Genomic DNA, 15,761 nt, shown 5'->3' with positions numbered 1-15,761 from the left:
ACACCCTACAATGCAGGAGGCATTGCCTGGTGATCCCTTCAGGCTGGGGGGGGGTTGCCAGAACTCCCCTGAGAAAAGAAAGAGGGGGAAGCACCACGTTCCCCGAGAGCACGGGATGCTCTGGCTGGCGGACGTTCACCCCTGCCTCTGCTCTTGCGCTCAATCAGAAAGCTGAGATTCCTGGGCTTGGAAGAAAAGGGACAGGGAATTCATTCCCTTTCTGGCTGAAAGGGGAAATCCCTTCCACACCTCTGAGGGTTTTCAAAGCAACGCCCTAGGAGACCACTTTTACTGAAGGTCCAGAGCTGCTCACTCGGCTTCACAGAAGGGAGCGAACGCCTTGGGTTATTCCAGAGCGCCTGTTCTCAGCGCTCTCATTTCCAGGCAGCTGAGAGCTAACACCAGCTGCTTTGGCAAGGAGGTGTTTCCTTCCCCCTCCCCAGCAAGGCAGGGATCGACATCACAAAGTAAGCCATGGGGTCACTCGCCCGTGGAAATGTTCCTCAAAAGCTTCCAATTTCTCTAGGTGAAGCTTTAAAAGCACCTTTGGCACCGTGCTGAAAGCAGGGCTCTGTGGCAAGTTGGCTTTGCCAACAGCCCCCCCGCACTCAACAGCGGCTGCCAACAAAACCCCCTCCCTGCTCTGCCTTTACAAGCACCAGGATTAGGAGGTTGCAGCTTCCACGGCACCATCAGTTGTCAGGTCTGCTCCCAGCATGGCCAACACGGATTCCTGGATGTCCTCCGAGGTCACCACAAGTGGCTCAGCCTGGGGGAGCTCCGCCGGGCTGGGCTGCTGCCTGCCCATGGCTGCCAGCCTCAGCCTGTACTCCTCGGCCTCCTGCTCCTTCTTTAGGAGCTGGCTGCGGTATTCCTGAGCCTCCCGCTTCGCCTCTCGCAGCTGCTGCTGGAGCGCTTCCCCTTCAAGGCTGCCCTACAGAAAACAGAGTTGAGAGAGCCCGTGATGGAGCCCCAGCCTATGCCACGAGGGAGATGGGGTGGGCGAGCGCTCCAGCAGCTGGAGTTAGGAAAGCAAACTGCTCCAAGGCAGCGCTAGAACAGCCTTGGGTCGAGCTCCAGTCAGCTGCCGTGCTCATCACAGAGGCAACGGGGACACGGGAAGGCACAGACCGGTTGCTCGTTGTCCTCACGGTGTGCGGGGAGGTGGGCTGGGAAGGGACCCACGATGAATTTCAAGGGTTGGAAGGAGCGGTAACCAAGAGGTAAGGAAAAGAAAGAGCTGAAAAATAGGGCTGAAAAGCTGAGAGGCCACTGAGGAGAATGTTCTCCCTCCCAACAGAGAGATGGGAGGGTCGGTCCTGCTGCTTTGTGAAGAGCTGAGGCCTGGTTTACACCCAGTCCATGGGCTGGGCTTCTGCAGGAAAGCCTAAATCATCTTGGGAAATGACCACAGTTCATCTAACAAACTGAGGCACAGTTCAGCACAGGCAAAGGGCTGACAAATGGCCCAGCTGCCTCCTCGCCTCCTGCCCGCGCTGGACTGAGATTCGCTCCCCTCGACCACTTGGGTGCTCATTGCTAACGCAGGCCTGTGTGTGTGTGCAGGCAGAGCAGGGAACCTCTGGGCAGAGCTTGCTCCAGAGCCGGGCTCAGCTGAGCAGGATACAGCTCCTTCCTATCCCGAGGTGGCTCTGGCAGAGCAGAAGGCATGGGAACACACGGGAGATGACAGCAACCCAAGCCAGGAGCAGGGATATCTACCTCGTCTCCTCCCGTGTCACAGGCGTTTTGTTCCACCTTCTGCTTCTTGGCCACGGGCTGGTCCTCCTCTTCTGCACAAGCTCTGTCTTCGAGAGCAGTCTCTTCTGCAGCCTGGCCAGCAGGTACAGTTAACACTGCAGAATGAAAAGGGGACAAGTTACCCAGTGCGAGACAGGCTCTTGCACAGCCGCTTCCCTGAAGTCGCTGCCATCGGCGTGGGTCTGGAGGAGACCCGTGGACCGGGAACGCCGGAGTCTGCCTGGACAGGAGAGAAACTCTGGACTGGGTTTCCAGTTTCCTTCATTCAGGCCCCTGAAATACCCAAGAATGTCACTGCAATGGGGCTGACAGAACCCATAGGCAAATATTTGCATCTTAAAAGGTAAGGGAGGTACAAACGATCATTCTGATGCCTCGGTAACGCTGAGGCAGGCTCAGCAAGAGGAACAGAAAGCTCTCCTTAAAAATTCCCCGTACACAGTCCCATGGCCAAGCTCTGGATCCGCTTTAAGAGCACGCAAGAGGCACAAATACTCTACATTTTCAACCTGCAAACACTGGGGGCTCGCTTTGGGAAGCCAATAGCAAGAATTCATCCAACCAAGGGGAGGAAAGGCACCACGTGAGCTCCTGAAGGCAGCGCTAAACAGTTCTCCCTTTTTCTTCCTTAGCCCAAGAAGGGGTTACAAGCCAGGAATTCCTTCTTGGATTCTGAACAATCATCAGCCTTAGAATATTGCTCTTAGCTCGTGAAGTCCATAAACAGGACTGCTGCAGCCCATCCTGCACTGCAGCACTGTATGCACCTCGCAGGAGAGCTGCGCTGCTCCCTAATCCTCTTTGGCTGCGCCAGTGTTAATCCAAATCATTGAGTATCCCTAGGACACGCTAAAAGAATTGTCAGGAGTAGTCAAGGCTGAGGAATTCCATCCCTTGAGGACACAACAATTCACTGTATGAGCACCTGGGGCTCTGCCCTGTTTTACTAAACACTATTTACACGTGCCTTGTAAAACTGAGGGATCACACTGCTCTATGACCAGCGTTACGGGGGGGAAAGGCGTATTTAAGTTGATATTAAGGGCCTAATATGAAGTTCTGCAAGAACAATGGAGTGAGTGCTAAAGGCAACAGGTTGCTCTTTCATCTGCAGGCTGATTTACTCCCATACTGGGAAGTCTGCCATAAGATAAAGGAACTGTCCTTGGCTGGCTGCTGGAGAGCCAGCGGCTAACTCTGCGCTTCTCCTCCTGCAGCATTCCACTGAAGCTGTTTGGGTTTGATGCAAGGACTGGGATATCGCGGTCTGGCAGCGTGAACGACGCTACCAAGAGGTCTCACGCAAGCTCTGCTCCCAGTGTGAGCCACAGAGACCTTCTTAAGCCCTCCTGGAGCCCAGCAGTGAGGCACAGACCTGTTACACCACGGTGCTGACAAGCTGGACCGGACCGCACCAGCCCTCCGGCGCTGCACAGGGCTCACGGGCAGCACTAACTGTATCACCCCCTCCTAAAGGGACTCCTCGGCGCTGCCTTCCCAGCTCAGCTCCTTACCTTGCTGCCCATCCTGCACGCTCAGGATGAAGGGCTGGCTGAGGCCACTGCTGGGGAGGGCTGTCTGCAGGCTGCCCAGGGAAATGCTGCCTGACACAATGGCGATGAGGCGCTGCCCTCCGCTGCCAACCACTTCTTGTATGGCAGAATCCACAGGATTTCCTTCCCCTGGCTCCTCTGCCTTACCTTGAGGAATTAAGTGCCAGAAAAGAAGAGGAAGAACGTCAGGGTTTCCTTCTCCCTTCCTTGAACACAAACTCAAGCTTGCAGCTCGAGGCTCGTGGGACGCCTGCTTCTGGGAAACAACCCGGACGTGCAGCAAAGCTCAGAGGGGAAAGACAACCTGCTACACCCCAGGCAAAAGCAGTGCTCTAGAGCAAAACCAGCACGTTGTGGTGTAAGGCAAGGAGTGCTAGCACAGCAGCACGGTGGGTCAATCAAAAAGCCTGCAGCTGGAGGCAGCTGTTAAGCAGAGCTGGCTCTGGGAAGCTTCCTTCCGTGACCCAGCTCTAATGAAGACAAACCACAGGCCAAAAGTGCCTCAAGAGCCCCATCCACACCAGCAGGGCCAAAGCAGCCCTGAGGAGGCTGTTTAGCTTGGCTGGGTGACTGCAGAGAGGTTCAGCTTCCTGGCACCCTTTCTGTGTGACTTATGGCCTGTGCAAGGAATCAGGACTGCAAAGCCCGGGCTGCATCCTGCTCTCAGGGTGAGCTGCAAGCGCAGGAAACGGGATCCAACCGGCGACGCAGACGCCCTAAGAGAGGAAAGGACTCGAGCAGCCCAGGTCAAGGAGCTTAAAGGGAAACTGCCCCTCTCTAGAGTCTAGGGAAACCACCTGGCTTTGGGGAAAAGAAGTGAATGTTAAGGTTAAAGGATTATATAGACATCAGAGTCCTAAATCTGAAGTTACAGGTCAAACATTACAAACATAAAAGACCATAAAACAACCCCAAAACCCACCCAAACCTTTCCCTAAGAAAAAGTAACCAGAACTTCAGGAGACTCAAACCATTTGCTGACAACCAACAGTGTATGAGACCGGGCCAGAAACCATTTCAGCCCATTCCTCCTAAATCAGTATTCATCTACATTTAGACGTTCAAGTAAACCCATGCTGGTTTTTGGTTCTCTTTTTAGTATCTGTTAAAACCTGTCAAGAGCAATGTACTGTGACACCCGGGTCACACACGCCAGCTAATAAAAACGAAGTTACTTCTATTGGGAACAGCTGCTGGGTTTTGAATCATGTTCCAACTGGGATGAAAGCCCCAAATTCACTCCCTGCTTCCCAAATATTGATCGTCCTCTCTTCTTTACCCTGAAAACGAGGCAAAAAATCCCTTCCACGTCTTCCATTTCCTCCCGGGATGCTGCCGACACAAACCTGAACGTGCCGACACCTCCGCGAGGGCTGCGAGCGTGGCGAGCACGGAGGTGGTGGAGCTGGCAAACTGCACCGTGGAGCCATGGCAATCACCTGCTGGGCAAACGGGAGCCTCAGGACCTGCCACAGCTCGACGTGAATAGGGGTGACCTTATTAGTGTCTATAAATATACAAAGGGGGAGTGTCACGAGGATGGAGCCAGGCTCTACTCAGTGGCAAACAGTGATAGGACAAGGGGTAATGGGTGCAAACTGGAACACAAGAGGTTCCACTTAAACTTGAGAAGAAACTTCTTCTCAGTGAGGGTGACGGAGCACTGGAACAGGCTGCCCAGGGAGGTTGTGGAGTCTCCTTCCCTGCAGACATTCAAAACCCACCTGGACACATCCCTGTGTAACCTTATCTAGGTGTTCCTGCTCCGGCAGGGGGATTGGACTAGATGATCTTTCGAGGTCCCTTCCAATCTCTAGCATACTGTGATCCTGTGTGATACTGTGAATAAAGTAGGCGGCAACCACTCGGGTCCTGGAGCCCAGGGCACCAGCTCTGAAGCATCCCTGAGGCTCCCAGTGGTCAATGGGAAAAGGGGGGGGCTGCAGATAGCTTTTCATGGGGTGCCTCTCCTCCTAGTGACCGTAACAAGGGCTTGGCTATTCCTTTGCAACAGACTGGACCCACGTTCACGTACGGAACTGGCTCTGTGTTGCACTGCAGCTTTTACCTGTGAACCCCAAAGGGTATATGAAACTCGTTGGGTAGCATGAACAGATTACAGCCCCCACGTTCCTCCTCAGCAGTACTTTGTGGGCCAAGCTGCAGTTGGTTACAGAGCAGTTTGGTCAGAGACAGGAACTGCCTGCACACGTTGCTGGGTTTCAATGCACTGAGCATGCAGGTCCTTTCCTCCTCCCCTCTCAGCCTCGGTAACGGAAAGACCACGGTTACTGCAATGGGGCACTGATGTGAATGAGATAAACAAGCCCTCTCGGGCCCCCAAAACAATGTTTCTTCCTCCAATTGACCATAGTAATTCCTATTCAAAGGCAGACTTAGTAAGAATGGAACAGGAAATTAACTAAACGGGCCCAAACTCAGCGCATCCAACCCACAGTTCCAACAAAACAAAACAGAGATCCTGTACCTCATTGCCAGCGTAGATAAATAGATTATAAGCACACAAAGGGAAGTTCATACAGAGTCCCCCTGCCTTAACCCTTGCAACCTATTGTCTCCCTTTCTCACCACCTCCTGACTTTATCAGGGTTATCAAGGGACTTGTTTTCCATGAATGACACTTTCAAAAGGCCCAGTGACTGTTTGCAGCAGCTTGGAACCACGTTCCTCCAGACCAGCTAAAGACACCTCTTAGAGCAGGAGACAGGGGCTGCTTTCAAGCTGACTGCCTGTTACCGGTGCTGGAAGTGTTGGGGGGGTGGAAAAACCCAGGGTGGTTCAGTCCAGTCACATGTGGACAGTAAGGCACTGTTGTCTTGGGTACTGAGAGAGGGGATTTACACTGCAGGATACACAGGGAGAAGTGAGAGCCCCAAGAGCTCATCTGCAGCGCTGCTCACTGTGGCTGGGTTCAAGGGGCTCAGAGCCACCACCCAGCTCAGCCCAGTGAAACCAAGGCAGAGATCGATTTCCACATCAAAGGGATAGGGGAAATAGGAAAGAACAGAACTATTCCAGCTAAAGGGGCTGCATTTGAACCAGGAGAAGGTCTCAAGAGGCTGTGACTGTGTTTAAGCTGTAAATCAGCAGGGCCTCTGCCTCCTGCCTGGCTTCCAGGCACAGCCTGATCCATCTGCAGACGCAGTGATGCTGATCATGGCAAGAGCATCACCTGGGGTACAAACCACCAAGTTCTAAGCACCTTTGGGTTTGTGGAATACCCTTATCCCACAAACTGACGACGCTGCGCACCAGTCACACTGCATTTCCTTCACGGGTGCTAGAGGAACACATTGGTTCTGCGTTAGGGTTTGTCAGTGCTCCAAAGCTGCAAGCAGCCCTGAAAGCTTTGGCAGCAGGTCTGGAGAGTTGCTGAGGCCTCCGTGGCCAGGCAGAGAGGTCCATGTGGGACTGCACAACACCAGCACCCGGGATGTTAAAAGCACTCTCTAGCTGCCAAGCAAACATTCACGCATGTGAACAGTCTCGCTAACCAAAGGATTACTCACATGCAGAAGTGTTTGCAAGAGGAGGGCAAATAACTTCACCAAACTTGTATTTAGTAGCCTCCTTGAGACTGAAAACAATTTCCCCCAATAGAGAAAAATCACTGTAAGAGTTATGATGAAAATCACACAAAAAGAACGCAGCACTCAGGCTCTGAAGCGTTTTTCCCCACCAAAATAAGGCTCACAGAACAACGAGGAGCCTAAATATTTCCATCCAACACGTGGGATAGAAGAAATAGGGAGTAATGGACACATCCAATAGACCTGCTTATCGTGCAGTTTCCCTACTCAACATTTATATACAGCAAAACATCCACTCAGCTCCTGTAGGCAGTAAAGATGAAAGCAAACGTTCCCCAACCACTCCGCAGTGCCCAAGACCTGGCACAGGCAACAATCCTCGTTTTCCCCCTGTTGCAATCAGCCCAATCCCATGTCTCAAGCTCTGTTGCTTGTAAGAGACCTGGGGCAGAGCCACAGCTGAGCTCAGCAGGGCTCTGCCACTCACGGTGGCACCACCTTTAGTAAGAGCAGCTGGAAATCTGCTTTGTTCCCTCCTCACTCGGAGGCAGGAAGCAGGAGCTGGGTGTGTTTGTGGCCACTTTACCCTTTTCCTCTCCTAAATGACCATCTGCCCTCTACTGGTAAGCAGCCGGAGGAGCTTTTCTCAAGGCTTTCCCACCGGAGGGCCCACAGCACCTTACCTGAGGTTGCTTTGGCACTTGCTGAAGAGACGAGCTCAGTGAGATCAAGAACCTCCCCTGGCGTAAGAAGGAACGGGGAGGTGAGAGTCACAGTGCTGCCGATGGGGGTCGTTCCCTCTGGGTGAGGGTTTACCTGGTTCTGCATCGCTTCCTAGGGCAGAGGGTGGGCTCAGGTACACATTGCTCATGCTTTCTCTGGTGTTTAGCACCCCTGAAACACTTTAGAGGCAGATAATTTCTCCCTGCAGCGTGTCGGGGGCACCAGCGCAAAAGCTGTGACAAAACTGCCCCTAAACTTGGCAACTTGCACTACAAGCACACAAGTATCTGAAGGGGGGCTATACGGATGCTGGGGAGGGACTCTTCAGTAGGGACTGTGGTGACAGGACAAGGGGTAATGGGTTAAAACTGAAACAGGGGAAGTTTAGATTGGATCTAAGAAGGAAATTCTTTCCTGTGAGGGTGCTGAGGCACTGGAATGGGTTGCCCAGGGAGGTTGTGAATGCTCCATCCCTGGTGGTGTTCAAGGCCAGGTTGGACAGAGCCTTGGGTGCCCTGGTTTAGTGGGAGGTGTCCCTGCCCATGGCAGGGGGTTGGAACTGGATGATCTCAAGGTCCTTTCCAACCCAAACCATTCTGTGATTCTAAAAGATGCATGGAAACAAAACCCTATCACCCACTGACTCCTAGAGGACCTTGATGACAACCGATCCCATCAAACACAATAGGATCACTCTACCGCAGATACAGCTGTGGGTCAGAGACCTACCACCACGTCTCCCTCCTCAGCCTACCTGCAGCATTACCAGAGTCTCTGGATTGTTCTTGTCCAAAGCAATATCCAAAGCCGATTTATCAAACTTGCTGAAAGCATGGACATCAGCTCCGTGCCTGAGCAGCAGCTCGACGATGTCGCGGTGGTCGTGCTCCGTGGCCCAGTGCAAAGCAGTCATTTTCAGCATGTCTTTGGCGTTCACATCAGCCCCGTTCTGCAAGAAACCAGCATTACCTGTCAGCGTGCTCTTCATGCCTCAAAGGCAGGGCCTGCTCTAGCGATTCAACAGGGACATCACCACCCATCTCCCCTCCAGCGCTCACCTTGATGAGCAGCTCCACGATCTGCGTGTGCCCGTCGGCCGCAGCCACGTGCAGCGGTGTCCGGTCCACTTTTGTTCGGGCATCTCTGCTAACCCCAGCTCGAAGGAGAACCTCTGCTGTCGAGTAGTGGCCGTACTGGGCAGCCAGGTGCAGAGGGGACGTCCCGAGCTGCGTGGGAACACAGAGGCAGTTATTGCAGCAAGAGGGGACAGGCACAGAAACCACCACGTGTGGCCGGCAGGAATCAAAAAGACAAAGGTGATGGGAGAAACGACCTGAACCTTTTTTCCCTCCACTTCTAAATAGGGGGTTGCACACCCCATAACCTTCCTGACAGACGTTAAGCTTTGTAGGAATCGGTATCTGATAACTGCACCATCCCTTTATCCCTGAGCTTCCATCCCACGCCGCAGCAGAACAGCGCTGCCACTTCCATACTGTGAGATCATTCCCCCACTGTCGAGACAAGGGCATTATCACAAGAACCAGGGAACGGTTTGGGTTGGAAAGGACCTTGAGATCATCCAGTTCCAACCCCCTGCCATGGGCAGGGACACCTCCCACTAAACCAGGGCACCCAAGGCTCTGTCCAAGCTGGCCTTGAACACCGCCAGGGATGGAGCATTCACAGCTTCCAGCTCTGCTCCCTCGTGGCCTGCTTAATTCCTTCATCTCACAAAGCATGGACAGAGTGGTAAGTTAGGAAATTACAAGGAATAGAGACGGAAAATGACTACTGATGGCTGCCTCACTATGGGCTTGTCTCCTGTTTATCCAACTATTATTCTTCTTTTTCATTAGACCTCTTAATTCCTTTCCAACCCAGGATGGGCTGGTTTGGTTTTGGGGCTTTGTGGAAACAAAACAAACCTCACAAACCAGAGATGAGTTTCTTGACTGGGAGTTTGAACACTTAAATAAAGCATTTTTAGAAGAACTTCTTATTCCTGAGGGGTTTATCAGTTCTTCTCATTGGAACCGACTCATCATTTATCTCAGCTGTTGGGGACTGCGTTTCTTAAAGCATCAAACCCTACACACCAAACCCTATACTGCTGTCTGGGACAACAGGGTCCTTGTGACCGTGCTCGTGTGCATCAGGCACAGATCAATCTTTACACAAACAGTTTCTAAAGTGCTTTATGTGGCATCTGCTCTGCCACAGAAACCCAGAGGCACATCACCTGCCAACCTCCCCTCGGGTTTTACTGCTCCAACTGACATCTGTGCCCTCCGGTTCAGCCCTAAAGAGCACACACACACACACACACACAGAGCCCGTTCCACACGGAACCCAGCACAGGGACAGACCCAGTCGGTGGTGAAGGGAGCGCCGCTCGCCATCAGCTTCCTCACTTCGTCATCTTCGCCTTTGCGAGCTGCCTCGAGCAGCCTCTTCCCCAGGTCCACCAAGGACATCTTCACACATGGGAACAAGCGTCTGCTGGAAGCTGCTTTCGAAGCGAGGAAAGGGAAAAGGGACAAGCAGCAGTGAGGCACAGACGTGTACTTCAGAAGCGCTGTACAACCACGGCCCACGTGGACGCGCCACCGTCCCACCCAGAACCAGGCCCAAAACTACCAATAATTGGCTACAAATATAGAATCATGGAATGGGTTGGGTTGGGAAGGACCTGAAGATCATCCAGTTCCAACCCCCCTGCTGTGGGCAGGGACACCTCACACTAAACCAGGGCACCCAAGGCTCTGTCCAACCTGGCCTTGAACACTGCCAGGGATGGAGCATTCCCAACCTCCCTGGGCAACCCATTCCAGTGCCTCAGCACCCTCACAGGAAAGAATTTCCTCCTTAGATCCAATCTAAACTTCCCCTGTTTCAGTTTGAACCCGTTACCCCTTGTCCTGTCACTACAGTCCCTATTGAAGAGTCCCTCCCCAGCATCCCTATAGGCCCCCTTCAGACACTGGAAGCTGCTCTGAGGTCTCCCCGCAGCTTCTCTTCTCCAGGCTGAACAGCCCCAACTTCCTCAGCCTGTCTCCATACAGGAGGTGCTCCAGTCCCTGCTCATCCTCGTGGCCTCCTCTGGACTTGTTCCAACAGTTCCACGTCCTTTTTACCTTGAGGACCCCAGAACTGCACACAATGCTCCAGTGAGGTCTCACCTGAGCAGCGTGGAGGGGCAGGATCACCTCCTTAATGTTAATTTTTATACATTTAATAATTATATTTTTATATCAATATATGAATATTTAAATAATTTCTTTATAAGTAAATATCTATTATACATATCTACAACAATTCATCTATGAATATTCATCCTGTTGCTCAGTTCTGTGCCCTCCCAGACAGCGGCAGGGCCAGGCACCGCGAGGCAGCAGAGCTCCTGCCGGCGATGCTGCTCACCTCGACACCTCGCACGGACACGAAGCCTTGCCCATGGGGATCCACTTCCAGGAGCAGCACCTGTAGGAGCGAGCACGCATCTGGATGAGTCTTCAAGCACTCAATCCCCAACTCTGATCCCCAGCACTCACAACTATGCACGGGGGGGAGCTACCCTTGGCTAGGATACAGCAAACCTTGGTGTCCGCAGGGATTTGCTCAAGGCCATACAAGGACCAGGACCCGTGCTCGCTGCACCCCCATAAAACACAAGCACGGGGATGGGGAAGTGCAGCAGCTCCCGGGGATGGGGCCCTGCTGGTGTCTGCCAGGGGGCTCAAATCCTGCCTCGAAAGCCTCGCCGTTAACTCATGGGCAGCAAACGAGCGCCAACGCCGAGGGGCCCGGTGCCAAGCAGCGTTAAGAGCGATGCCAGCAGCCTTCAGCTCGTTGCTTCCCCCCCCGATTCCTTCCCTATTTCTCCCCTCCTCGGGCACCAGCAGCACAAACCCATCGCAGCGAAGCCCAAGAGCAAACCTGAGCCCCACGGGGCTGCAGCGCCCGTCCCAGCTCCCCCCTCCCCACTTCACCATGGGGGCTCCCTGCCTTCCCAAGGCGCACAACAGCACCCAGGGCTCGCAGTGCCCCCCTCGGCACTTGTGGGGCAGGAAGGAGGGGGGTTCCCGATCCCTCCTCCCCACCGGAGCCCCCCCCCCCCCCCCGGCTCCCCACTATGGGCCCGGGACCCCTCGGCTCCCCCCGGTCGCTCCCACACGGGACCCCCAAAACACGATGGGGGGGGGGGGGGGCACAGCCCCTTCCCATCACCTCCAAACGGGCTCGGGAGCTGCTCCTTCACAGACCCCCCCTTCCTCTGCCCCCCAAGACCCTCACAGCCCCCCCCCTCCTTTGCCCCCCAGGACCCTCACAGCCCCCCCCCTCCTTTGCACCCCAGGACCCTCACAGCCCCCCCCCTTCCTCTGCCCCCCCAGGACCCTCACAGCCCCCCCCTTCCTCTGCCCCCCCAGGACCCTCACAGCCCCCCCCCCCCCTCTGTCCCCCAGGACCCTCACAGCCCCCCCGCCTTGCCCCATAGGACCCTCACAGCCCCCCCCTTCCTCTGCCCCTCAGGACCCTCACAGCCCCCCCCCTCCTTTGCACCCCAGGACCCTCACAGCCCCCCCCCTTCCTCTGCCCCTCAGGACCCTCACAGCCCCCCCCTTCCTCTGCCCCCCAGGACCCTCACAGCCCCCCCCCTTCCTCTGCCCCCCAGAACCCTCACAGGCCCCCCCTTTGCCCCCCAAGACCCTCAACCCCCCCCCCCTTTGCCCCCCAAGACCCTCACAGCCCCCCCCTTCCTCTGTCCCCCAGAACCCTCACAGGCCCCCCCTTTGCCCCCCAAGACCCTCACCCCCCCCCCAAGACCCTCACAGTCCCCCCCTTCCTCTCCCCCCCCGGACACCCCCCCCCCCCCCCCAGCCCCGTTCCCACGGGGGTCCCCCCTTCACCCCCCCCCGTCCCCACTCACTCAGGGCTCGCACCCCCCCCCCGCACGCGGCTGTTCGCGCCTCGCGGCACCGCCCCCTCCGCGGCTGTTCCCGCCCCTCCCGCCGCGGCCACGCAAAATGGCCGACCTATGTGAGGGCGGAGGGATACCTCACCGGTAACAAAAGAGTCCCTCCGCCGCTAGCGGGGAATAGGGGCGGATTGCGCCTTCCCTCGCTGGCATAGACGGTACGGGGCGGGATTAGGGACGTTCTCCTTTACCCCAGCACCCTCCCAGCCCGGGAGGAGGGCGGCGAGCAACGGCGGAGCCCTAAACGGGGAGTATTTTCTACAGCGGAAGGAGCGCAGGAAGAGCGCAGTGTTCTATTGAGGCGCATGGGGAGTGATGCGGCCCTGCAGTTAGTCCCGGCAGAGGCGTTCAGGCGCCAAGTACAAAAGGGCGGTGGAGCCGCGCTGTGGTGCGGGGGTTTTGTGCCTCGTTAAGCGTTTGGGTACGTCTGTGTGCATGTAAATGTGTATATAAGTGTGTACATACATGTATATAAAGTCCTTTGTGGGTCTCCTCCTCCTGTGAGGGCTCCGTTCCGAGCCGAGGGGCAGCGCTTCGGGGCTCCTCCTTCCCTGGGCCGTTTGACGGGGCTTGGAAACGGTGAGGTTGAGGCAATGCCCTGAATGGGATTGGGATAAAGTTTGGGATAGGAGGCAACTTAAGGGGAGAGCTCGGAGCAGCTCCAGTGCCTGAAGGGGCTACAGGAAACCAGGGCAAGGGCCTGTAGGGAGAGGCCAAGGGGAATGGGTTTAACCTGCCTGAGGGGCATAGGGGTAGGATCTGAGGCAGAAGCTCTTCCCTGTGAGGCTGCTGAGGCGCTGGAATGGGTTGAATGGAGAAGGTTTGGCTGCCCCATCCCTGGCAGTGCTCATGGCCGGTTGGAGCATCCCACTCTGATGGGAGCTGTCCCTGCCCGTGGCTTTAGATGAGCTTTAAGCTCCCTTCAACCCAATCCATCCTATGGAAATAATCACTTAGGTTCTTTCCCCATTTAAATCCTGTGCAGCATTTGGGAAGACACGGGTGCATCCGTTCTTAACGCACCCTAAAAAGATTTAAAACAATTTAATAGCAAATTATGGAAATAACCAGATTCCGGCCTGCGGGGGTTCTTTTTAAAGGATCCATGGGAACGTGTACGGTTTGAAGTACTTTAATTCAAGTTTCATAATAAATACTGTGGGGTTTCCCAGCTGGGAACACAGAAATCACAGCTCTGCATAGGAGGGTTTCCATTTGTCACCTCTGGCTTCACATGGTTCACAGTCCGGCTGCCGGCTCCCTTCTGGAGGTTACAGGCAAAGGGAAGGTTTTCCCAATGTATTCCTCCTTTTTGGGGCACCTTGTGGGTGCTGCCTCAGCTTCCACCCCCCCCTCAACCCTTAGGACAGCTTGAAATGTTCCCCATCACCCCATTAAACCCCCCTGCCAAAAGGAAACCACCGTCAGGAAGACAAATCACTGGTGTTCCCTCTCCCATGTGGGGGGAATAAAGCCCACAGCTGTTTCAAAGCAAAACATGATCCAGGGATGGGGATTGTGTTCCTCGTTTTGGTGTGATGCTCGGGAAGAGGCTTCATCCGGACACCTCTCCAAGGAGAATGCAGCATTTTGGTGGTTGTAGCTTTTAAAGGGCTGGGGCAATTGGCTGCGGAACCAGAGGCGTTTTCATTCTGGGGTAAGAGCAAACTGAATTCTCCCTATCTTTCAGCTCAGCCCTTGCTTCCCACCCGGCTCCCAGGAGGTACCCGGAGCACTTGGGATAAAGCACAGGGGGGAGAAAAAAATGGAGAAAAAGGCAGATTTTGGGCAGCGAACACCCAGCCCTTACCCCCCCCCCCCGGCAGGTTGGTGCATTTCCATGGGTATTTATCCTCCCGGGTGTCATTTCTCCTGCTTGGGCTCAAGCCACAGGCCCAAAGAGATGATTTCTTTCAAGGCAGAGGTTTGTGCGCATGTCCTAGACGCATCCCTGCCTCTTCCACCTCTCATTCCCGAGGGTTTGGTTAAGCAGGGAGGTGGCTTTAGGAGAAACTGGGCTAGGGGAGCACAGAGGGAGAGGAGCAGGAGCAATGCTTCCTGCGAAACGAAGCCTGTTCCCACCCGGTCTGCGCCATTCCCTTGGCACAAATGAGCTTCTTACGAAAGCACACCAGAAATCAGCTCAACCGCTTGTCCCCGAGCACGGGGACGCCCATGCTCACACAGACACAGGGTGCAAGGGGGTGGCAGAACCCCCCCCCAGCACCTCCCACACCCGCAGGCATGTGGATGTGGGGCAATGGGGTGGCTGTTTCTGTCCTCTCCCCTTGTATTTGCCCCCTGTCCCATTACCCCCCTGCTCGCACCGTCGTGGTGTTGCCAGCGGTAGCGCAAGGAGGGAAGACAAGAGGGAGAAGGGGGAGAAGGGTTGAAGCTTTGAGGGGAGCTCATTTCTGTCAGGGCCAGGGTGAACCATTTCATGAACGTTAACCGACGATGTCAGACGCTGCCTGGCGACAACACAAAAACCCCAGCCTCCAAACCGACACCAAAACCGAATCCTGACATAGCCTAGCAGAGAGGGAGAGGGCAGGGGGGGTGAGGAGGGGCAGAAAGGAAGGCTTCAAATGAGGTCGAAATCTAAAGAGCTAATGCTGGCGATAGGAGCTCTCCAGAAGTTAAAGCTGTTGAACTGCAGCAGACCGTCCTCTTCCTGGGAGATGTCCTGGCGGGCCTCATCCTGCTCGCCGACGAGCTTGCCCAGCCCTCCTTTGGGTTTGTAGAGGGCCACGTCACTGAGCCCCAGACCCTCCAGCTCCGCCACGTCCAGCTGTGGGATCGGCATCCTCCAGTAGATGAAGGAATCGTACTGGCTGCTGATGGTGTCCAGCATCTTCGGGCTGTGAAGGTGAAGGGGGCAAGGGGGGAGGAGGAGCAAAGCTCTACCAAAGCGGCCAAAACCCTCAAGTGTTGCCCATAGTGACCAAATCCCACAGGATACACCCGCAGAAAAATCAGTGGGGCAGGAGAGTGTGCTGTCATGGAAGTTTGACTCCGGGTTGGGTCTGAATGCAGAGCTGAGCCCTGCCACTGCCCTTTCTCTAAGCTGCAGTTTGGAGGGGCGTGCAATGGGACCTGTGCCTCCGTGCCTCAGTTTCCCCATCCGCACAAAGGGGAGTGCGGGAAGGAAGACCGGGACGGGCTAGCCCCTGACACCCATCCCAGGCACCTTGA

The 15,761-nt window shown here is 55.2% G+C and overlaps 2 protein-coding genes across 2 annotated transcripts; both read right to left on the bottom strand.

Annotated features, from left to right (window-relative positions):
- Window positions 1-664: 664 nt before the first annotated feature.
- Window positions 665-10,244, bottom strand: GABPB2 (GA binding protein transcription factor subunit beta 2). Its single transcript, XM_062626102.1, has 8 exons — window positions 9,958-10,244; window positions 8,647-8,814; window positions 8,343-8,537; window positions 7,549-7,699; window positions 4,661-4,753; window positions 3,276-3,599; window positions 1,723-1,856; window positions 665-934 (listed from the first exon to the last, which is right to left on the bottom strand). Exons 1-8 carry the CDS (start codon window positions 10,063-10,065, stop codon window positions 665-667), a joined length of 1,443 nt encoding a protein of 480 aa, XP_062482086.1. The 5' UTR covers window positions 10,066-10,244.
- Window positions 10,245-14,162: 3,918 nt separating this feature from the next.
- On the bottom strand, window positions 14,163-15,451 carry MLLT11 (MLLT11 transcription factor 7 cofactor). The gene has a single exon (XM_062626293.1). It carries the CDS (start codon window positions 15,418-15,420, stop codon window positions 15,151-15,153), a length of 270 nt encoding a protein of 89 aa, XP_062482277.1. The 5' UTR covers window positions 15,421-15,451; the 3' UTR covers window positions 14,163-15,150.
- Window positions 15,452-15,761: the final 310 nt, after the last annotated feature.

The sequence above is a fragment of the Pezoporus occidentalis genome, unplaced genomic scaffold (assembly GCF_034315485.1).
Source record: "Pezoporus occidentalis ecotype Australia unplaced genomic scaffold, CSIRO_AGI_Poc_V1 ctg29, whole genome shotgun sequence".
NCBI lineage: Eukaryota > Metazoa > Chordata > Aves > Psittaciformes > Psittacidae > Pezoporus > Pezoporus occidentalis.
The sequence above is the reverse complement of the archived record's forward strand: the minus strand, read 5'-3'. Positions and strand labels throughout refer to the sequence as shown.

What these genes read in the sequence shown, in the direction of transcription:
- GABPB2 (XM_062626102.1), bottom strand. Translation starts at nt 10,065, where the DNA reads ATGTCCTTGGTGGACCTGGGGAAGAGGCTGCTCGAGGCAGCTCGCAAA. An exon ending in TCGTGGAGCTGCTCATCAAG is followed by an intron (nt 8,538 to 8,646) that starts GTGAGCGCTGGA and finishes GGTTTCTTGCAG; the next exon opens with AACGGGGCTGATGTGAACGC. An exon ending in GGAGGTGTCGGCACGTTCAG is followed by an intron (nt 3,600 to 4,660) that starts GTTTGTGTCGGC and finishes TTCCCCTCTGAG; the next exon opens with CTTTGCTGCACGTCCGGGTT.
- MLLT11 (XM_062626293.1), bottom strand. Translation starts at nt 15,420, where the DNA reads ATGCTGGACACCATCAGCAGCCAGTACGATTCCTTCATCTACTGGAGG.